Source organism: Channa argus, chromosome 13 (assembly GCF_033026475.1).
Source record: "Channa argus isolate prfri chromosome 13, Channa argus male v1.0, whole genome shotgun sequence".
NCBI lineage: Eukaryota > Metazoa > Chordata > Actinopteri > Anabantiformes > Channidae > Channa > Channa argus.
Window position 1 is genome coordinate 5,716,414 of NC_090209.1, and position 24,416 is coordinate 5,740,829.

General features: G+C 39.1%; 1 protein-coding gene across 3 annotated transcripts; it reads left to right on the forward strand.

Annotated features, from left to right (window-relative positions):
* Positions 1-808: 808 nt before the first annotated feature.
* On the forward strand, positions 809-23,439 carry ankrd52a (ankyrin repeat domain 52a). 3 transcript variants are annotated; one of them, XM_067525997.1, is made up of 28 exons: positions 809-1,019; positions 1,613-1,696; positions 1,827-1,905; positions 2,028-2,098; positions 2,280-2,480; positions 2,591-2,678; positions 2,927-3,069; positions 3,234-3,446; positions 4,121-4,199; positions 4,301-4,415; positions 4,608-4,690; positions 4,779-4,896; positions 4,981-5,049; positions 5,153-5,293; positions 5,606-5,668; positions 5,796-5,907; positions 6,950-7,021; positions 7,115-7,316; positions 7,427-7,514; positions 7,666-7,783; positions 8,766-8,985; positions 9,097-9,184; positions 9,304-9,387; positions 9,593-9,738; positions 10,769-10,851; positions 11,096-11,178; positions 11,433-11,557; positions 13,462-23,439. In XM_067525997.1, exons 1-28 carry the CDS (start codon positions 993-995, stop codon positions 13,731-13,733), a joined length of 3,267 nt encoding a protein of 1,088 aa, XP_067382098.1. In that variant the 5' UTR covers positions 809-992; the 3' UTR covers positions 13,734-23,439. The 3 variants fall into 3 exon arrangements, with proteins under 3 accessions (XP_067382098.1, XP_067382099.1, XP_067382100.1); XM_067525998.1 differs by having other exon boundaries at positions 810-1,019; positions 11,466-11,557; XM_067525999.1 differs by lacking the exon at positions 11,433-11,557 and having other exon boundaries at positions 810-1,019; positions 13,462-13,656.
* The last annotated feature ends 977 nt before the right edge of the window (positions 23,440-24,416 follow it).

Consider the following 24,416-nt stretch of genomic DNA (forward strand, 5'->3'; position numbering starts at 1 on the left):
ACCAGATGGGCGCTTACCGATCACATGTAACCGTTGCTATCGTTTCGGTATAAGGAGTGAGTGTCAGCCAATCACAGGCAGAGTAGGGCGGACCCTCACTGAATAGGGGCGCGGCAAATCTGCATTCCCAATGAATATTGGCAGTGACGAGAAAAATAGAGAGTAAATACATGACATATTACATATTGTATGCACCTAAAATGTTATTTAAAAACATTCAAATCTTAAAAAAATGATTTTTTTTTAATTAAACGCCATAACCTAAATATATCAATCAAGTTTTATTTATATAGTGCCATTTTCCAAATTTTCCTTTGTGAGGTTAGGTAATTTGGGAAGAATTTATCCAGTAGTGTACCTATGTCATGATTTATGTTCTAAAGGGGCCCTAGAGCCATTTATTTTTTTATTTTTCTTGTTGGGACCCTATAGGCTACATGTCGGTAATGTGATTTCCTCAAATAATTAGCACTTAACTAGGAATCTAGAGCTAGTTTTAGTTGACTGACAGAAAAATAACTCGCAACAGCTGCGATGTTTGAATATTAAGAGTCATTTTAGGCAACAATGGCAAACATTTGCTGCTGCTAATAATAATTGTAGGTTCCCTGGAAAAACATTTGTGATGGGAGTTGTTCTATTTTCCCAAAGTTTCCTTTTTCTTAAGAAGTGCTTTTCCGTTAAACCCCCCGAGGATATTATATCTCGACAATGAGGCGCCAGCATGCTATATGGTTTTTGGCCACATGGTGTCGCCATTTCACCGGAGAAGCCGAAGACAGACCGCCACGCCTGTAGGCGGACCAGTGCAGTCGTAGCCCGTATCGTCAGACCAGACATTGGATACAGACAACAACAGTGACAGATCGGGACCGCAATTCTGCTTCCAGGCGGCTATGGGTGTAGTCTGAAGAGTGGACATAGTAGCGTACCGCAATATACCTCGAAGTTTTATCCTCATGAAGGAGCTCCGTCCTGGCTGAGTTTGGGAGATGGGAGTACTCAATATTGCAGACCAGGTACGGTGAAAGAAAAGCGCTCCGTGATTGTGCTGTGGCGCAGTCTATTTGCTGGGAAAAGACCTGCTCTTGTGCGCAGCATACTACGTCTTATTCACTGAACGGGTTGATTTCATCTTTAGCCTATTAGTGGTGCATCTTCGTCCAAGTGGATAGCGACATTGTAGTGGATTATTGCCTGGTAATTACCGATGCCTGGCACTCGCAAGGGAACACTTACGTTATACGTGTTGTTGTGTGGGCCCTGCTCTGGGTCAGAGCCAGCTCTCTAGCACAATTAGCTAACGTTAGCTCGAGCCGTTTTGGTAGCTGACGTAAGTAGTGAGAAAAGGGCCTTTAGGCCTCAACCAGGGCTTTGTGTATTTGCTGGAAGGAAACGAGACAAACAGTTAGTTGCAAAATGGAGTAAACGCAGTAAATCAAACATTACGCCGTGATAGCATATTTAACAATTACACATTTAGAGGCATAAAACAGATTTTCCATCCTTTGGAAAACGTTAATTCGCAGGCGATATCCGAGTCGACGCTCCGGATCAGCGATAACGTAATTGCAACGTTATTGTAGTGATGAGTAGTATTCTTGTTTTGCAGCCTCCTCTGGTCCAGGCCATCTTCAATCGTAATGCTGAAGAAGTTCAACTATTATTGCACAAAAAGGAGGATGTCAATGCACTGGTATGTGTGAAATACATTTCTAAGTTGCAGTGCTATGCAGGTTCATATGTTGAAGGACTGGGCCACGAAAATAGCAGCTAATGGAAGCAAACATTATTTCCACGCTGACGATCGTGTGCTTGTTCCACAGGACCAGGAGCGCCGTACGCCACTTCATGCTGCTGCCTGTGTGGGGGATGTCCATGTTATGGACCTCCTCATCGAATCAGGTGAGTGAGGCGCACACGTCCCCCATACTTTCCTTTCTTTGTGCTGCATTATCACAGTATTATTCGTACTTGCAATATTTACATGACTACTACAGATGTTTTTTGCCTACCCCCCCAATCAGGTGCCAGTGTTAATGCTAAAGACCATGTGTGGTTGACCCCGTTGCACAGGGCAGCTGCTTCCAGGAATGAAGTAAGCAATAAGCTCACATCCTTTTCCCATTTTACAGTATAATTATATCTGATGGTTGACATCATGTTATAATTCTATTATGCTTTCATGCACATTAATTATGCAATTCACTTTGATTATGCACTGGCTCATTAAAATGCATATGTTTTATAAGCTCCTGTGATTGCTTCCTTCCCTTCAGAGGGCAGTGGGTCTGCTGCTAAGGCGTGGAGCAGATGCAAATGCACGAGACAAATTCTGGCAGACACCACTGCATGTGTCTGCCGCCAACCGTGCGACGCGCTGCGCAGAGGCCCTACTAACCCAGCTGAGCAACCTGAACTTGGCAGATCGCACTGGCAGGACTGCGTTGCACCATGCAGCTCAGAGTGGGTTCCAGGAGGTGAGATTTCGGTTACTTGGGTTTTCTTTTTTTTTTTTTTTTATGGAGTTTTCAAGTAACATTAACTTTAATAGAGGTCCTTCTGCAATATTATCTACTTCATTTTATAGATGGTGAAGCTGTTGCTGAACAAAGGGGCCAACCTGAGTGCCATTGATAAGAAAGAGAGACAACCTATCCATTGTGCTGCTTACCTGGGTAAGTCTCTTCCATTTTCTCCCCCAGTGCTGCATAGCTACATTTTCGTCCAATTGCAGTAGTCACTTCTCTTGCTGATGTCTTGGATGATTTTTACACAAATGAAGAGCAATTACTCAGGCAAGTGGTTCAATCACAATCTAGTGAGAAGGGGGCTGTGTTGTTGAATGAACCAGTGTTCTGTCTCATTTACCTAAATCTTTCATGAATTTTATAATTAATATTTCCCTGTTTTGTGTCTCCTGTAGGGCATGTTGATGTTGTGAAGTTGCTAGTGTCCCGGAGTGCAGACAAAAGCTGCAAGGATAAGCAGGGTTACACGCCTCTCCATGCTGCTGCTGCAAGTGGTCACATCGAAATTGTAAAATACCTACTGAGGATGGGGGCAGAGGTGAGGGATTTTATTTTAAATATTAGCCAAATACATTTCAAATTAGCCAATTTTATCTTTTTTTAGCTTGTTCTGATATTTGTGGTATTAGTGTCAAAATTATTTTCTTAAATAGATATATTTAATAAATCTGATCTCCTGTCACATTTGTGTTTTACTATCAGATTGATGAGCCCAATGGCTTTGGAAACACTGCGCTCCATGTGGCTTGCTACATGGGACAGGAGGCAGTGGCCACAGAGTTGGTGAACCACGGAGCTAATGTTAACCAGCCCAACAAGTGCGGCTACACCCCTCTACATCTGGCCGCTGTCTCCACCAATGGTGCCCTGTGTCTGGAGTTGCTGGTCAACAATGGGGCAGATGTCAACCAGCAGGTATGAATAACCAGGCATTTAATTGTACTTTAACTTTCCTTCTTTGCTTGTTCTTAATGTTACAACAAATCACATATCGTAGTATTAATGGCTTTTCTTTTTTTTTTCAAAGGCCAATATTCAAAATCTTTTATGTGTAGTTTGCCCAAATTTGAGAGTAGAAATGTAAAAAAACGAAAAGGATGCGTTTAGTCTGTAGCTGTAGTTCAAAGTAATTAAGCCAACACGTGGGGGTGGCTATGGAGAAAGAATAAAATCCTTGATAATAGGAACACTTGCTATATAAAAATGCTGGGGTGGAGAATCTATCTAGTTGCCAGAGGGGATAGTATGTGTGAAAATGCAATGCTTGTGAAAGAAAATGTCCTAATGAATTAAAGGAGTCTTATGAAAATAATCTTTAAAATGCAAGTGTTTCCAGGAACAACACTCAAGGAAAATACTAAATGTGTAGAGGGATGATAATTCATGTATAGGTGAAGTAACCCCTTACTTCCAGTTAATAGTAATTAGATTTTGAAAAGAATCATATGATAGAAACAACACTTTGTAGCTGTTTTTGTTTTTTTGTTTTTTTAGCAAAAACCTGCTCAAAAAGTCTCTTGAACCAGGCAAATCTTGATCTGTTCTGCATTTTCAGATGACAAAATTTTTTTAAATTCTGCTTCTTCCAGAGCAAAGAAGGGAAGAGCCCCTTGCACATGGCAGCCATTCACGGACGCTTCACACGCTCTCAGATCCTCATCCAAAATGGTAATGATAACTGTGCTGTGTGACTGATCTGTGCAAATATCGTTGGTGCAGGCGTTTTCTCCTCCTAATGGGTCTTCGATTTACTCCCTCAATTCCATCAGGTGGGGAAATTGATTGTGTCGATAAGTATGGCAATACTCCTCTCCACGTTGCTGCTAAGTATGGCCATGAACTGCTGATCAGCACTCTGATGACCAACGGAGCAGACACGGCCAGGTATTGAACAAACCTTAAGTAGCATCACTGATGGGTATAAAAGTGCCCTGAGGTTGGAAAGACACAGCTAAAGCACAGCCTTTAGTACAAAGAAGTAATAACATGACTCATGTAATAAAAAGTTGGGTTTAAGTTGAATAATATTTGTAATATTGCCTTTTAAGGGTTGTAACATTTCTGTTGTTTTTCTAGACGTGGGATCCATGGAATGTTCCCCTTGCACTTAGCTGTGCTGTACGGGTTTTCAGACTGTTGTCGCAAGTTACTCTCCTCAGGTCGGTCTTAATTACATTAATGTGTGCAATATTATTTACTTAACCTATGTCTATTTGTATATTAACCTTGGTGGATGTTAAACTACAGGTCAGCTGTATAGTATAGTTTCATCTATGAGTAAGGAGCATGTACTATCGGCTGGTTTTGACATAAACACCCCTGACAACTTTGGGAGGACCTGTCTACACGCTGCTGCCTCTGGAGGGTAAGATGCGGAATCTGCTTTGTAATATTACAATGACCTTATATTGGTCCAACCTAATTTTCTCATGGTCTTTTCTCTCCACAGAAATGTTGAATGTCTGAACTTGCTATTAAGTAGTGGTACCGACTTGAATAAGAGGGACATAATGGGAAGGTGAGATATACGTCGTCTTTGCAAAAAAACGATTAAGCATCATTCCCCAAATATGTGATGCAGTCTAACTATAGGTTTGTCTCTAATTGTATCCTTCCTATAGAACACCGTTGCACTATGCGGCTGCTAATGGGAGGTACCAGTGCACTGTGACCCTGGTGAGCGCTGGCGCTGAGGTCAACGAACCTGACCAGACAGGCTGTACTCCCCTGCACTACTCTGCCGCCTCACAAGCCTTCAGCAGGTCAGAAAACTTGTCTTTGTTTCTCTGGGGTCTCTCTGTAAGAGAAAAAGCAACATTAGCTGCCAATTCTTTCTGGTGTTTCATAACATTGATTGATTTAAAAACTGTCCGACTCAGATGATGGTGAGGAATTTCTTGACCTTATCTGTCTGTGTTTTACCTCGTAGCACTTAATACAAAAGTAATATACAATTCACCTTATCAACAACCCTTTTTAGATTGTGAGACATTAAGTCCTAGAGCAGGCAGTTTTTGCAGGGAATAATCTCCCAAGAAGCTTTATTGAATCAAAGCTTGTCTTGTTCTTTCCAGAGTTGATCGTCATTTTTCTGGAAACCATCAGAATGATGAAGATGAAGCAAAGGAGTCCTACTTGTGAGTTTCTTTAATCTTTTGTGCTCTTCTTAGTGCCCATAACCTATGCGATTTAAATACTAATTGTTAATTGTCTGTATTCTATGTTTTGCCTCTTTTTTTTTTTTTTTCTTTTTTTTAATAACAGCTGCTTGGAGCATCTGTTGGACAATGGTGCCGATCCGTCGATGGTCAACTCAAAGGGTTACAGTGCTGTTCACTATGCAGCTTACCATGGAAACAAACAGAACCTGGAGCTGGTGAGTTCTTCGGATTTATTTGAGATCAGAACGTAGCACATATATTATTCATCTGTCAATTTAATTTAAAGAACTGCTCTCGAGCCGTCTGTCACTTTGCCACTTTACCCAGTCTGAATAAGACTTTTTTGCACTAATCCTGCACTGATGGAGTGCAAACCAGTGAAGTGTACATCTGCCATGTGCCTTGTGCTGCTTATTTACTTTATTTTACTTAATTTTTATTAGTATTACTCTTCAATGCCCTTATTGTATAGTTGTTTTTTAAAATTTTACATTTATATGTGATCTAGATTTAGGCCCCACTGTTTCATCTGTACGCACCACGGATCCGAGTGAATCCGAGAAAAAAGTTCCCTGTATGTACTGTATGTACTGTACATGTGGAAGAACTGACAATAAAGCTTGACTTGACTTGACTTGATTCACTCACCAAGATATAGCTGCAAAAATGTGTCCATTACTACTCGTTTGGATGTACATTAATTAGTAGCTTTTTATAATCGATTACTTGTTTAAGTCATATTTTAAGCATAAGATTGTTTGAGTCCAAACTGTGCCAAATCAACATGCGGACAATGATCCGCTGTGGCGACCGTGAACTCACGGGATAAGCCGAAAGGACAAAAAAAAAAAAAAAAATTGTTTGAGTCCACCTTCTTAAATGTTAGAATTTGCTGCTTTCACATTTACTGCAATATAGTTAACAGAGTTTGCAATTTCTTCGCAAAGCGATCAAGGTCCTCCGTAACATAACTAAAGATGTTCCAATACTACATTTTACCAGACCGAGTACAATCCTGGTATTTGACTGGGACGTCCCTTGGCATAACGCTTTGTTCCCTTTCTTCTATGACATTGTCATAGATGTTTCTGCTGCTTGTGTGTTTTGTTGATCAGTAAGTAAGATGAGTAAAGTCATTTGTCTTGTATACTGCTTGATGTCGTACATTTTTAAATGAGTTACACAACCTCACTGAGAAAAGAATCCAATTTCCTCCGTAAATTCCATTAAATCCCCTTTTTTGCTTTATTTTTTCAGCTCCTGGAGATGTCCTTTAATGCACTAGGAGACATAGAAAGCAGTATTCCAGTCAGTCCCCTGCATCTTGCTGTAAGTATTTTATATTTAATCAAATCCTGCATTGATTTTGGTTATTATTGAACTAGTTGACAAAATATTATATGTCTTTTTCTGCTTCTTTAGGCTGATAAGGGTCACTGGCAGGCACTGCGTGTGCTGACAGAAACTGCAGCCTATGTGGACATGCAAGATGCTGCAGGCCGTTCTGTCCTCTACTTGGCTGCACAGAAAGGCTACGCCCGCTGCGTGGAGGTGTTGTTAGCACAGGGGGCTTCCTGTCTTCTCAATGACAACCGCCTCATGTGGACCCCAATTCACATTGCAGGTAACTGTTGTCTTCTGTAGGATTCCTACTACCCCAGATTGAGTCAGATTTATTTTATAAAGACTATGTATGTCCATTTTAATATTGTCTTGTACTTTGTCCCATACCAGCTGCCAATGGTCACTCAGACTGCCTACGCATGATGATTGATTATGGGGAGGAGGGAGATCTAACTAATGTGACAGACAAATTTGGCCAGTGAGTTTGTTTGTTTGTTTGTTTAGGAAAAAGTTGGCTCAATTTTGTACATTCAGCTTTTAAATTAAATTGTCAAATAAGCTTTTGGCATTAAAAAACTAATTTGACAAAGTGGAAAATGCTTCTTTAAAGTAGTTTCTGTTCCCTCCAGGACCCCTCTGATGCTAGCTGTTCTGGGAGGTCACACTGACTGTGTCCACTTTCTGTTGGAGAAGGGTGCCTTGCCAGATGCCAAGGACAATAGGGGCAGCACAGCTTTGCACAGAGGGGTAGGTCCATCACTGGATGTGGCTGCATACTGTTGAAGGTTATCGGCTTCACAGATGTAGTTATCAAGTCTATGCACAAAAAAGAGTTAATGGAATGTGACATTTCGTAGAAGCTTTTTGAATCTATTCATCCCCACAGGTGGCACAGGTCTTTATTAACAATAAATAGCAGCTTTCATCCCATCTCTTTGAAGCTGACCAGCCCCTTGCATTAACTTGCATTGACAGTACAGTACATTGCATACACAGTAGTAATTGACAGCTTCTTATTTTTTGTTTGTATTCTATTTGCTGATTCCTTTATCCTTTTTTTTTTATCCTAATGTATTTTGAGATTTGAGTTCACTTTATTAATAGAAGATCAATTTTTATAAACTCACGCTGCTAACGCAAACATAAGACCTCCAATCAGTCCCATCTGTTCTGCCCACCCCTCTCTCTCCCTGCTCTGAAATAGCTTTGCTTTAATTTTTTAAAGCTCTGCAATGCTCTGCACAGCCTGTCAGGTAGTGATTGTTATTAAATTAAAATAAATAAGAATGTTGGAAAATGAAGCAGAAATTGTTGAACTTCTCTGATTGGTGGAATGTCAAGCTTTACCCCCAAATCTTATCCAACACACTCTATTTCTATTAAAGAATATACATACATTTTAGATACTGTAGCTTTAAGTACACAAATACTGCATACATCATTGCCGTTACACTTTAAATGTATTGTGATAAAATCCAATTTTAAATTTGTATATCAATTATATTGATGAAAAGCATACATAACTTGTCCCATAACTAATGCTAAGTGTCCGGAGAAAGTGATTATCTTAGACTAAAACATTGTATCTAAGTAACCGTGTTTATTCAGGGTAGAATACAGAGATGTGACTAAAAATTAACGTTTTGTCAGAAAGTTACAATAACATTTTTGTCAGAGCATCCTTAACGTCAGTGAAGTTCGTCTCATCACATATTGCTGGTCTTTTTAGGCGGTTTTAGGCCATGATGACTGTGTGACAGCCCTGCTGGAGCACAAAGCTTCGGCACTGTGTCACGACACCCAGGGTAGGACCCCGCTGCACTATGCTGCATCCAGAGGCCACACAGAGATCCTGGCCAGTATGATGCAGGCTGCTATGGCAACAGACCCACAAGACAAACTGCTGGACAACAAACAATACACCCCATTACACTGGGCTGCTTACAAAGGTTTGCTCAGTTTTTATTGAGTGGAAATGGACAATCAACAAAGCTAAGTGTTGCATTTAGTCACTGTAAGATTTGTTGTACATATATAATTCTGAGTATGTTTGGTCTCAGGGCATGAAGACTGTTTGGAGGTTTTACTTGAATTTAACACATTTATCCATGAAGAGGGAAACCCTTTCACTCCCCTGCACTGTGCTCTGTGAGTATTAACTTGGTGCCTATTTTCTGCTGTTCCTCTGTGTCAAAACACAAAAAATAATAGATTAGGATGGTTGAAATGAATTTATCCGTTCATGAGCTCCATCATCTTGCTTGCAGGATGAATGGCCACAGCGGTGCTGCAGAGAGGCTGCTGGAATCTACTGGGGTCCACATGATTAACACCAGAGATGCCAAAGGAAGGTAAGACTTCGAAACAGAAGACGAAAGATTTCTTTTTCCATGACCACCACTACCAGCATTGAATTGTTACATGCATTTGTTTCCTTTGTCTTAAAAATAATCATAAGGCTATGAGCTCACTTTTTAAAGCCTTCAGCAGCAAAGTTGGTAACATTGTGACAGTGATTGGGTTGACTCTGTGTTTTTTGTGTGTGTGTGCCTGCAGGACCCCGCTACATGCTGCTGCATTTGCTGAGGATGTCGCAGGACTTCAGTTGGTGCTTCGCCATGGGGCAGAGATTAATGCAGTTGACAAAAGTGGGCGCTCTGCTCTGATGGTGGCTGCTGACAAAGGACATAGTGGTGCCGTGGGTCAGTCTTATCTTTTGTAATTCGTGTTGGATGATAAGTTCTTTAAATGATACACAGCATTTTGTCCCACTCTAGGCTTTAGTAGGTCTGTTATAAAGCTGTGAATCCTACATCAGCTAATGATACGCTCACGATGGATTGCCCATAACTTTGACCGATACAACACTGGCGATTCAAAACAATATGTTGGAACATAATATATTTTATAATCTGCAGATGAAGCAAAAATGTGTCTTTAAAAAAGCTCACAGTGGTTAACAGTGGTACGATTATGTACATGTATGTAATGTATTAATATTACACCGTTTTCATAACAAAAGACAGCTGTCAAACAGCCTTAATACTCAAAAATGATTATTTGCCAGAAATGGGCAAACATGGACACGTTTACATGCTTTACACGCTTACACTTTTACATGTGTCTCAGTATTAACTTAAATATTTTTATTTATAGAAACGTGTGCTATATCCAGCATTTTTAAAACAGATTTCCCATGATGACTGATACACACTTGTGCTGTTGTTTGTGTTTGGACAGCATAAGCTTGCACATTCCCTCTCATAAACAGATGAACCATGTCATGTAACATTAGCACCGTTAACTTTGCGTGTTGCAGGTAAGGGCAGCTCTCACAGTTAAATGGAGTGCATTCTCACTTATATTTTTAACTTCATATATTCATCTTCAAAACAGGATTATCGTGAGCCAGCTAATAGATGTAGTTTGGTAGCCAGGGTTTCATGTTTTTGCAAATGGCGAAGTCATTAGTGGCTATCTAAAATCAAACATGGGGGCTGCATCTGATTTGTTTTTATCCCACCATCTTTATGATCGTCTTTCCCCATGAGGACCCCAGGGTTATGGCCGCTTTGGTAAGATCAGTTATAATGTCGATACTTGGTGGCAGCGCATCAGTTAAATCTATATCAACATTGATTTTTGTTTGGTTCCCTATCTCCTACCCTTAAGAATAATTGTGAGATCTGTAATCACAGAAAATAAATATCTCTGTGTTTTGGTGTTGTCCAGCTATCCTCCTCCACCGAGCCAAGGCTGATTTGACACTGCTGGATGAGAACAGGAACACTGCCCTGCACCTGGCCTGCAGCAAGGTACTCATCAGTTATACACCAAATCCTAACCTCCAGTCTAGTGTGCAGAGCATTACTATAATGTCTGTTTGGATTGCTGCACGTTCTGCACGCCTTCTCTCTTCCTTCACACTTCCTGTCTATTCTTGCCTACCACCTTCCTTTTGATGTGGAACTGTTGAAAAGGGGAAACACAATCGATGCTATGTTTTCTGTGAGTGATAGCAGTTCTGAAAGATTTTTTACTGTGTGTTCGGTCTCTCAGGCTCATGAGATGTGTGCCCTGCTGATTCTGGGAGAGATCCACAGTCCCACACTCATAAATGCCACCAACAGTGCTCTGCAAATGTAAGAACCATATAACATTTTAAAATTATACATTTGAGGACATAGAACATACTTTGTTTGAAATATTGCATATACAAAACATTTGGGGGGGGTGATGATGGAGGATGAATGTTTTAAATGCTCTTTGTACTTGTCCCAAACTTGTGTTTTTCTTGCTACTACTCTGAGACAGGATCTCTTATTAACATGTTGTGGTATTTTTTACAAGTTGTGCTATTAGTTGCAAATTGGTTGTTGATTAGCAGGTCTGCTAGTTCTCTCTCAGATTGTCCCTTGCTCTCGTCCAGGCCCCTCCATCTGGCAGCACGCAATGGCCTGGCTACAGTGGTGCAGGCACTGCTGAGTAGAGGAGCTACTGTGCTGGCTATGGACGAGGAAGGTGAGGCATACCTTAATCAGCTAAACCTCAATTTGTAGTGAGGGAGTTTGAGCTGAAATGACGGTAGATCCTACAAATGAATAATCTTTTATAAAAGAATTTTGTATTTTTTTAGTTTACTGTAAATGATGCATTGTTTTGCCAATCATTTTTCACATCATGCTTTATATTCTTTGCTTATATATATATCCTATATTATCTTCTTGCCAGACCCCAGACTGACTAGGGATAAACAAATAAATCGCTGACTAGGCTTAACTAGGGATATTTTGTATAAATCAACTAACCCTAACCCCAGCTTTTTTGTCAAACCTTTGTTAAAATTGTTTGTTAGTAAAGTCCAGAGTTTGTGTCTGTGGTGCTGCTTAGTAGCCTTTCAATTTAAAAGTTGTATCTTGCAAAAACTAGTATGCTTTATTTAAATTTGCAATCAATAAAATTTTTGTCCTCTTTGAGACAGATAAGAAGCTGTTACAACATTGATAGACAGTTAGGTACAAAAGTTTGCTTTCCCTTATTGTGAAATGTTAAAAAGAGTAAAACAAAGACAAAAAACACAGATAAAATTACATATAAGGGGACGCAAACTTAACCCTTTGCCTAACACAATAATAATGCACATTTAACTTCAATACAATTCAATTCAACTTTATTTATATAGCGCCAATTCACAACAAAGTCATCTCAAGGCACTTTACAGAATAAAGTCAAGACTGTAAAGATGTTTAGAGAAAACCCAACAGTTCCCCCTTGAGCAAGCCGTAGGCAACAGTGGAGAGGAAAAACTCCCTTTAACGGAAGAAACCTCCAGCAGAACCAGGCTCAGGGTGGGCAGCCATCTGCCTTGACCGGTTGGGGTGAGTGGAAAGTGAAGAGGGAAAAGAAAAGAGCAACAAAAGCAACAACAAAACATCGGGCAGGTTGGTGGGACCAGTAGCTGCACACTGGAAAACACACAGCTTCAAAGCCCGGGGACACCTGCAGAAAGGGACAGAGAAGGAGAAAGACAATTACTGGAGAAAACACACAGAGTTAATGTGATACAGTGGTGACAATTGTGGGGTGTGAGGAGAGGAGAGAGGGACAAGAGGAGGAAAGGAGCTCAGCAGCATAACTATAACTAAGTATAAGCTTTATCAAAGAGGAAGGTTTTGAGCCTGGACTTGAAAGTAGAGAGGGTGTCTGCTTCCCTAATCTGGGAAGTCCTCATTTAGCTAGTACAAATGTTAATGCATCATCAGAAGTAACAACAATGGTCCGAATGTACAAAAAACTTATAGTAAAATTAAAACAAATACATTAGTATGGAGTATGAATCCCCCATTAATTGCGTTGAAATTAACTTTCATTTCTGATAAAGGGACATTTGTACTACTTGAATGTGTATTAAATACTATGTTGGTTTGCAGATAACCTTAGTTTTATTTTATTTTTTTACATTTCACAATAGGTGGATGCAAACATTTGCACCCAACTGTACTATAGTCCAATATTCACATTTCTCAGAGCTTTATTTTTGTTCTTTACCACCAATTGAACTAAATAGTAGCATCTTTTGCAGATATGTGCATTCCACTGTTTTCAGCAGGGGATCAGAGGCTTTGTCTCGGTGCTATTTAATGTTATGCCGATAATGCACATCATGTTTTTGCTGAAATGCTTTCTGGTGCTGCTTAGCACAGCAATGAGTGAACCATAAGCTAGAAAACATTTAGGTGTTCTGTAGAGCTGATGGAAAGAGCAGAATCAGATCATAAACCTTTTTGGATTCATTACTTCAAAAGATGCTTTGACATAGTTCTCTGATTTATTTTGTCTGAGCAACTTTGAAAAATGTACCTTATGGATTTCACGGATTGTTCAGTAGTATGCATCCATTAATGTGTTGTGTTGTTGTCAATCAGGCCACACCCCAGCTTTGGCCTGTGCTCCCAACAAGGATGTGGCTGACTGTCTGGCTCTGATCCTCTCTACCATGAAGCCTTTCCCCCAACGGGACCCTTCCTCTTGCTCTTGCTCATCTCCTACCGTGTCCCCCTCCCCGGGTCTCAATTTGCTGAAGCACTGCGGCATCACCGCCGCCTGCGCACCCTTGCCCAGCAACGGCCTCCACAACGGCTATGTCAAAGATCGTCACGGTGCACCAGTTGGTCTGGATGGGTGTCTGTCTGAGTGAGGTGACACGCCCCCCTCAGTCAGCTGCTTTCAACATCATCACCACGAGGGGGCGACTCCCTTTAACATGGGCCAGAGGACCAGGAGAGCGAGCACCCACCCACATGTCTGTTCTCTGTGTATGTATGTGTTTGTGCGTCTGTGTATGCGTGAGTGTTTGGTCTTCTCTTGAGGTGCAGTCAAACCTAATATGCAATTAGATCCCATTTCTCCATCTCCTAGTAGTGCTTAATATGTAGAGGCGGATTGCTCTACAAGGTCACTCGGATCAAGTGTGGCATCCAAAACAAACACTAGCAATCTGGCCATCTCAAAATCATCTAACCCTTTAAACCATGTTGACATAATTATATAACCAACATCTAAGAGCATGGAAATCTCTGTATCCTCAATTATCTTCATATCATTGAGTATAAAAGTCATATCATGTTTAGTTGGTTGTGGTGGCCTTGTAGAGGAACATACAGACTTCCCAGAAGAATGATCAAAGAGTTTGTTCGTTTTTGTTTTTTTTTTTATTTAATTTTTGTTATTTTTCGTTGTTGTTTTTAATTGTCCGTTAGCCTAGATTTTTATGAAGGAACCACACAAGGGAAAAAAATCTAAATTTAGCTTGAGAGTGCAATGCTTGTGTACTACAGTACAATCCGAAATTTGGAAAAGGGTCACAAAGATGTTAATTCCATAGTGTACTAAACGTACAGCCTAGAGTTGTTTGGCATTTTAAGATGATTTGGTAATGCTGCTGAATACATTAGCATGGCTCCTTTCAAAGGAGGCCTATGTTTGGGTCGGCATGGTAACATCAGTTTGTTCTTAATGCTGACTTCATGTTTTAAAGATGCTAAATAAGTGTTTGTTAAGCTAGAATGTTTCTAAGCATATAAGTTTTGACCAAAGTTGATCAACACTACTATGGCTATAAATTATTTATTTGAGATCAACTGTACTGTATAGAGAAAGACAATAGATCTCGATATACCTCGTCAACTCGTTTAGCAGCTGCTTCATCTTCACCCAGGGTCCGTAGGCCTAACGTTCTCTTTTTGTAGGACTAGAGAACTACTGTAGGATAGTGACTGACTGACTGAGGCCTTGTTTATTTCTAGATGAAGGCTTTACTAGTAATATCTGCCAACAACACCTCATCAAAGCATCATATATCTGAGCACATAAATGAACAAGCCATTTCAATTTATTTCCCATCTCTTTAACAGTGTTTTTTATTTTTTTTTTAGTTTGTTTTTTCCCTTATTTTGGGAGAAGATTTGAGAATTTGAATGGCCTAGTTATCGAAAAAGAGAAATCGGTTTTGGTTTTTATGCACTAATGAAATTTTTGTTCTGTGGGTTCTGAAAATGAACCGGCCATCAGCATTGTGGTCTTAACAAGCTCTCACTTTAAAAAACAAAACAAAACAAAAAAAACAAAAACAAAAAAATCCCAAAAAAACCTTTTTTTTTTCTCAGAGCTGGTGAACTAGTCTTAAACATTAAATAGCTTATATCTCAACTTCTCGGTGGTCAACTCTGATCAGCTATTATTATAACTGAAAGACAAGAGTTTTGTCTGCTGTTTTTATTGGGCAGTTTTCAAGCAATATTTTGTTTTGGCCTTTTTGTTTAATGTTATTGAATAGACAATCACTGTCACAAGGGCTTTTGTTTCCCTGGAATGTGTTTTTAATTTTTCTTTTTTTTTTTTTCTTTTCTTATTTTTTTTCCTTTTTTTTTTTTTTACGTTGTTTCATCAAACCTTACCTAAAGACTAAACGAATGGCTCTATGTTTGCCGGGCATTTTACTGTCAGTGTCAACGCAAATGCACTGGATTGCCTTTATGGCATCTCATGAAATGCCTTTTGACCCATGCCTTCCGTAATATGTCATTTCAGTTGGGTTACATAATGGTAAAGTCTGACGAGCCCTGAGACTGATTATCTTTTCACCCATAATATAGCAACACCATTGAACCACAGTTGCACCGTAGTATCTAGTGGGAAACATTGCAGAACATGGCTTTATATATGTTCAGCATTATCAATGACCAGGGAGTTGATTCCCCTAATAGAAGCAAATAGGGCTAAAAAGAGAGGGATCTTTACTTAGGCCAATACCTGTTGTTTAGATTTCAGGAATAGCAGATATCCAAATATGTGCTTTTGTTTATTTAGTTTTATTATTTTTTTTGTTTGTTTGTTTGGTTGTTGTTTGGTTTTTTTGTTTAGTTTTTGTTGTTTAGATTTTTTTGGGGGGGGTTGTATTCATTATTTTATCTCCTCATCTGCATTGTGGTACTAAGCATACTAAAGATGATTGTATAGGACCACTAGAGCTGTTTGTGACTTTTAAATGTTATATCTATGCTATTTTTTGTACCATCTGCTGGTGGCTAAATTACACTGAGTGAGATTGTTTTCATCGGCCTGATAACTTCATATCCACTGGTAATGAAGTGGCACAATTGCACACATAAGTTGACTGGATGAAAGATGAGGACCTAGACTAGGCAATGTTGTTTCTTACCCCTGTGAAAAGTCTTTCACTTTATTGTATTGTACTTGACTTACTAAAACTGACAAATCCATTTCAGTGCAGTGATTCCACAGATTTAGCATCAGTGGATCTGTTTTTTTTTGGCATTTCCGTTGACCTCCATAAATAACCGAAATGAAATGGAAATAATCAATGACCCCCCCAGCCGTTGTTCTCTTGCTCACTGTATACATTTCAGGACAGCTATACTACTAACAGTTGCATTATAATTAAAACTGGGGATAGGTACCTTTTTTGTTTTTTATTCTCAGGATCTGTGCTGAAGCAGCTGGCAGAATTTATTAATCTAATCAGAATCTCAGCAGGATGATTATGTCTACATTTTTTGATGGGATGTTCGATAATTGAAATTGTTTTTTTTTTAACCGTAATCCCACAGCACTTAATTAGATAGTCAAGCACGCACTTTAGTACATTCAGGTTCTAAGTGTGCAAAATAGAGCAGATGTAATGTATGTGCTTATGTTTACATGCATGTGTGTTGCTGCTGAATACAGGAAGGTTGGGTTGCAAAAGATAAACAAAGGCTGCAACAAAATTGTACTCTAACAATGCATTATTTACAAAGAGAGTGTCTCTAGGCACTTCAGGACAGTGTTTACTGCCCAGTGATTTTCTTTTTCTCTTTTTGGGCAGCCAGCCCAACAAAGTGACAAGGTTATAGTACCCAGCCTACTACAGCCTACTACTCAGTGACTCAGACCTTAAGTCACTTAAACCTAGTAATTCGCCACCTCAGACAGGCTCCTCAAAATCCTCTACATACTGTCTCTGCCATCTGTAGGTGCTGTCAGTCTGGTCTGTTCAGGCAGGGTTTTTTTTTCCTCTTGTGATGTCCTCTTCTAACCAGTACATGGAGCCATTGGCCCTTGCAACTATACAAGTGGTAATTTAATCTTTTTGTTTTATCGCAGTATTCTTATACATGCTTTTTTATTTGTGTGTACCAGTGGTAATTTAGTGATTGTACATGGAGCTAGATCACAATTTTGATATAGTGAACGAAAAAACAAATGGAGCATATACAATATATCTGGAGTCAGAAAGCAATGAAAGGTCCAATTGTAGCAATAGAGTGTGTGTGTAATAGTGTGCAGCACAAATATTGCACTGCCATCCATTTAGGCCAATTCAGTAAATCATAGCATAAATGCCAATGGAAGATTAAAATGCGGGTTAGATGTTATACACTTTGATCACAAATAGGGCCTGTTTGCCAAAATAAGTCAAGAGGGACAAAACCTCTTAGTAAAGCAGCAATGGATTTATGCATATGTTTACAGTCTGACCATCAAATCTGAGCCATGAATTTTCTGACTGAAATGAATGTAGGGTCAGTTTAGAGCAGGACAATTAGCTTTTTCCTGTCTTCTAACTGTTGCTCTTCATTTGTCTTTCATAGATACGAATTTACAGGTAGCATGTAATAGCCTAATTCTCTACATATTATTAAGTATGTGTAGTAGTCTTCCTGCATTAAAGGTCTGAATCTTTTTATTTTATGGCATTATTGTTTGAGTATAGGCCTGCTGTTGTGTAATATCACTTCTCCTCACACACACATATTGTGTGGAGTGTAGCCTACAAGGTCAACAGGAGGACAAGAGTTCCGATGAATTTAATATTCGCGTTCATCCATTCCATTGAGATTGCCTTACCGCATAGTAAAACAAGAGGGCCAAAGGTCTGCAGTAGATGCGATCACACATATTCATAAAGAGCCTATATTTGACAAACATGCACCTAAGCTACACCCATTTAGTGCCATAGAAACCTTTATTTGCCTTTAGACATATAAATCATATTTACTTGGTCAGTAACTTGTTCAGAAATAGGCAGAATTATTACAGTTTTGAGTTTGGAGCTGCATGTCTTTTCACCAATTGTACAAGTCATAGAAAACCTATAAATGTGTGCATGGGATATTAATACTTAAATGCAAGTATTCTGTTAAAAGTTAATGTTGTTAGAAGTATTTTATAATTGGACATTTTTTCGAGAACATAGCTAGTCCCTTTGATATTGGCAAAGCAATCCCTAGGTTGTGTGTGTTAAAATGGTTTATAATAGTCTTGTTACCAGGAAACAAAAGATTTTGATGTCCAGGAACAAAAAGCATGGTATATACAGTATAGAATTGATTTGCCTCAATGGATGTCTTGGTTCTTACTTGAAGTAAACGGCAAATTTCAATTCAACTCTCTGATCCACTGTTGAGCCTTTTGCCTTAAAAGCTTAAATGGAAATGATACCTGGCGTTACCTGACAAGTTGTCTCACCTGTGTCATGCTATGTGGTTAGAGGGGGAGGGGGGGGGGGATGTCTGATTAGTTTTGGTCTTACAGACATCCGTGGCTGTCGAGAAGCACACAAATCAATTGAGGTAGCACATAGCTCAAGGTTGCCATGGTGCAGAGATTGAGAGGTTAGGATATCGCCATATTTGCCACTGTGAATGAATTAATTCAGAATTCACTCGTAAACAATCAGCTTTGGCTTCTGTTATCCGTGAGCCAAGTGACACTGGGGATAAAAGTTGTGTACCTCAAAAAAAAAATCTTTAGAAGGTAATTCTTATTTAAAAAATGCTTGACTGTAAAAAGCTATGCTAACAAAGAGTTCAAATCTTGTGATCCATCTTGTTGTGGGCAGTGTAATTCTGCTTAAACCAGCCTAAATCAGAGATGCATCTACGTGGATGAGTTAGATTAGTGTTGGCAGATCTCTCACGTTTTCCTACCTTACAAAGGAGCAGCCAACTGCACCTTGTACTTTTTATTGGACCTGCAGTTTTACCTCATTAGTGATCTGTTGCGTAATGATGCTGACATTGATCCTCTGTGATTTCCTGTTGTTTTTCCCTAATGCCAGTCGTGTAGATTTATCTCCTAGAGCGTGTGTGAGTGACCTTTTCTATATATGGATGTCGAACCTAAACATGCACAGGTCTTTTTTTGTTTGTTTGTTTTGTTTTTTAAAAAAAACAAAAACCATCCTTACTATGTCTGAACACATTTGTGTTCATTACAACCATCAGATGAGTCTGTTATTTGCTGAAGGGTACGCTCTAGTTTAAGGTGGGAATCGAAGGTAGCTACAAAACCTTACCTCTGCAATCAAACCAATACAATTATACTGTATGACTAATGCTAGTTTGACCACCTTCCCTGCCTGAACACTTAGTTATTGATTCCCCCTCCACCAGAAGGACCTGTGTAATATTGAGCACAGTGGTGGCATGGTGCCTTTTTATTTGTTACTACCGAAAGGTACGGTCTTCCATTTGTATTTCCCAGAAGCCTTATAATGGGAAAAAGAAATTACACTGAACGTACGTGACTACAGTGGAAAGGCTCCCTCTGAGAATGATTATTTCAATCCTACGTGATCTGGGCAATTAAAAAAAGCCTAAATACCATCTGCAATAGTCTGGATTCCATGATGCGTTTCCAGTGACTCACTACTCCCTTAAGGTGGCGGAATAAATTGCACATCACCGATGTGATTTAGGGCACATAAAACACTGAAAGGATGGGGATCAAGAGTATGTAAGCACAAATCCAAAGAAGGCACCTCGGGGCTCAGTTGACTCCCAACACCAAGGAGTAAAGGGACCTATAGACCAAATTAAGGCAATGATGTAAGGAAAAACATTGGTCTCCACTGAGCACAGAAAACATGAGGTTTGATTGTCAGTAACACATTAACTGTAGAAAGACTGTTGTCTGGAATATCAGAGCTTCTTCTTGTTCTTGTCAGCTCTCTGGTATTCGTCGAAGGCTACTAACTTCACAATGCAAAGCAAGTCGTGAAGCGATGCGGTACCTGCATTAAAGATCACGTTTGGGCAAGCTGTTTGTAGTGACTGTGTTGCAAATTGATTGTGGAGATTGTTTTGTGTTATTTAGGGTTAACTGAATACAAGTAGGGTTTCAGTAGTAGCTGTGTGCAGTGTTAATAACAGTGTGATCATACTATAGAAGTGACGTAACATTTGTTGTCTTGCTGCAACATTAAGGCATGAATCATGTTCTCTCAAGCTGACCTCGGTTGAAATAGACAAAAGATAAAAGTGCAATAACCTTTTGTTTAACCTTGCTTCCTCAGTTAAATAAAATATTTAATATGCCCTTTTGTGTTAACACCAAAAGTCACTTGTCTGTAGCAAATGAAGGATTTGAAGTGGTTCAGTTGTTTGTATTCAGAGAGGTGGCATTTGACAATGGAGTGTGTGATATTCAATTCTTAAAAAAACTGTGATAGAAATCCAACTTTAAAAGCTGCCTGCTCAGAGAAGGAAATCATGCGCAAGTTGACCGATGGATTTGAGGAGGCACTTTTTTTCTTCTTCTTCTTCTTCTTCTTCTTCTTCTTCTTATGAATGGGCTTCAATGGTATTGTAGTTTGGACTTCTGGTTTGTAGCTGGTAGAAATGTTCATTTGCATGTGTAGATGTGTATATGCATCCTCTTCCTCCTTGAATGAATTGTTTTCTCAAAAATATTTAGACCAGCTGTCAGTGATGTATGCGGATAAAAGGAAATATGAAATGCCTTACATTTGTTTCAGTGTTAAGCATTCTTAACATGTCCCTCCCACTTTTTCGGCGTGTAGCCTAAAGCTTGTACAGTAAAGAAACTCATGAGATTTATATCTACTGTATAGCCTGTGTTTTCACAATTTCATTACTTGGAGGTCCCGTGATTGTGGTCTTGGAGATACATTCCCCTTGAAAGTGCCGCTTGTTTTCACCAGCAGAAGATGTCTCTTGAGTTGGGGGGAGAAAAATGCATTTACTCAAAGGAATACAAATGTTCCGAACACGTTCTCGGTGTTTACTGTTAAACCTGCTGAACTAAATGGCACAGAGTATTTGTGCAGGTGAAATACGGCAGTGACCTTCTGATGGAGCACCTTATCGACTTGCTCCCTCTGTGAGTCCACCGTGGGATTCTCACAAGGCTTGATTACTCTAAAGTAGAGCCATATCAGAATTTGCCCATTAGGAGTCCCCCTTGAATGTGCTATTAGGAATAGCCAACTATAGGAAAGGATGTGTATTGCATGTTCTCTGACATTTTAGTAGTGTTAGTTTCTTTTCATGTTTTTCTGTTTAGTCCACTTCAGTGTAGATGTTGCCACCTGATTGCAACTCACTAGCTATTAACAATCCTTTCACAACTGGACTTAAAGCAGGCATTGATCTGCTGCTGAGGCAGCCTTAAATCAGTGCAAACTGAAAAGATGATAGATAATGGTTTGTCTGTTTTACTTGTGAGTGGCTTACCTAGGGAAATACAGTGGAGCCCTTATCATAAGTGGAAGGACTCTGAATCAGGGCGTGTGATGAGTTACAATCAAACAATTTCACAGTGCACCTTCAGAAAAAAGAAAATTAAAAAGTTGGCTCGTCCACCCAACATTCCAAAGTAGATTTCATTTTCCACAGTCCTGTCCCGCTGATTGAGGAAATCTTTTTTTGGTTTGCTGGTGAATGAAGTAGGGATGTACGTCAATGACAGGGTTCCCTATTTAGCATAACGCTGATTACCTCATTTACAAATCTGCAAATATACTACTCTACTGTGTGTAAAGGAGTCAATGCCATCACCAGCAGCGTGGTCACTAGACCTGTGATGACAACAGGACCAATGAAGTTACTTTGTTGAAATTACCTAATTTAAAATATGACCGGATTATAGGGTTAAGACAGGATTCAATTTTTTTGTAAGGCCAAGGGCGGCCTCATGATTTCTTTGGTTAGTCATTTTACCACAGCTGCTACCCCAGTCAGCACCAGGAGCTATAAGGAAATCTGCAGATGTCTTAATTTGGTAGTAAAACCGATATTGCACATCACTTTCCCAAATAAAAGGAAAAAGAAACGTTAAGTTGCAATTATGACAAGCTGCTCCCGAAAACATTGACTGGAATAGCAACTGCTTGCACTAGCGTGGTTCAAGAAGTTGAGCCGAAGCCTGGTGTATCTCAGTTATTTAAGTGAACGATCACGTTAGCATCACTTGCTGTTTTTTCAGTAGCATTTCTCCTACCTCCTTGTTTTGCAGCCTTGAGTATTGTTTCTCTCCACCTGTTCTGACAACAACAACAAAAAAAAAAAAAGTATCACAGTACGGGAATACAGATTTATCAAAAGCAATGGTAGTTACACATTTTTTGAAAAGTGTGCTTGGTTGTGCTGTATGTGTATATGTCTATTTGACGTTGAAAAAAATATTTATGAGAAGCATTTATACAACAAAATACCACTGGAATGTGAAGCCAGACAATGTTACGATGCAGATTCTGATGATAGTCTCTCCCCTTTAACATTAAGTGGCAAATGGTCAGAGAAATCATATTTTTTTTTATATTTTTTTTTTTTTAATTTAGCCACCATCTTTCTTTTTATTTGTATATTTTTATTTGATTTTCGGGCTGCCTCTTGTGCATATATTACCCTGTCTAGCCCTATAGTGTACAATGTTTCAACGTTTACAGCTTCATTGTGGGTCAGCCATCATTTGCCCTGCTGTTGTAACAATACCACAGGTTGTCTAAAGAAAGATGGTACGGTGGATTTGTAATTCTGTAGGAGGGCAAGTTTGAGTCCCTCGAGCCGTATGCCTTTGAATCCATCTGTCCACTCCAAACCAAATTCTGCTACACAGGCATTTGTCTCCGCACTGCCCCGGTGTTTTACATTCAGTTTGACTACAAGGGGAACAGGGCAAGGTGAAAGGTTTGAGGTTTTCTGACCAGGCGCTCGCTCGCTCCCCCTACTACACCCGATCCCACCCTTCCCACACCCCATCACCCACCCCACTATTTTCACCTAAACCTCAAGCCATTCATTTTTTATTTTCTTTTTTTTTTTTTTTTGACAATGCAATCCTGAAAGCACTTTGCCTTGTTATTCCTTTGTGTGAACATGTGAATGATAATTTGTTACAAAAATGTTAAATATGTAAGATCATTCACTGTTTTGGAAAAACCTGCATCTGTCTTTCTGACGTTAAAAGAAAAAAAAAAACAATTTAGTGACATTAAACCTGAATCTATTTTATAAAATATTTGCTGCAGCCAATTGGTCTTGTCATTCAGTATTGTGGCTTAGGGTTGTTTGTGTTCAATAAAGTGCTATTGCTAAATATTTCCTGAGTTTGTTTTTTTTTTTTACTTAGCATTTTCCATCATATCGGTCTCATATTCATGTTAGCGTTAGTTAAATTGACTGGAGTGGCCAAAAAGCTAAAAAAAACTAACATAAGATTTAATTGTTTCTTAATTTAAATGTTTAGAATTTTGTATTTTATGTTGAGTAGCATACTCAAATAAAGAACTAAACACAAGAACTTGATTGGATTTACTAGTGTTTTTGCAGTGCTGCTTTACTCATTTTGGTAGTGCTGCAGGGTATTGTTCAAACCATAGGTTACACCTTTGTTGTCAGTATAGTTGTAATATTTTAAACTACTGGCATACAGATACGAGAGTACATGACAAAATGTAATTGCTCAAAAGAGAAAGAAATGTAAAGACAGCAGCATGTGTTTGTATCCTAACTGCCAGTATTACAACTGCCTTGGGCTGGATTTTATTTGGAATATGACAACATGGGTATTTTTTTGAAAGAGTGGGGAAGAAGAGGAATTTAAATAGTTGTTACTTAAAATTTTAAAATACCCTGTTACATGTAAATGTTAGTAGATTAAAAAATCCTTAAGTATTAACATTATTACAAAGTTTATAAATGGATGTATACTGTAGTGGCTGGAAGTGAAACTGCAATTACTTCTTATATTTTTTGCAATAGTTTTATACAAAATCAAATTTAATTTAAAATCAAACTTTGTGAAATAGTGTATTACTACCATACATGGAAACTATTTTGGTAAATTACAAGTAAAACAGAATTGGACAACATGTACAGTAACATTCCAAACGTGGTTATAAATAATGCAAACTGATTACAGTGTTGAAACATGCAGTCATGCTAATGTGTTTGAATGTTGTCTGCTGTTCAGTTCCTTCCTGTCTGTCACAAGGGTCGGCATTGCAAAAATGCATGTCTGGACAAGAGACATTTCACATTAACTTTGGGTCAAGCATGATGAGTAAATGAGGACG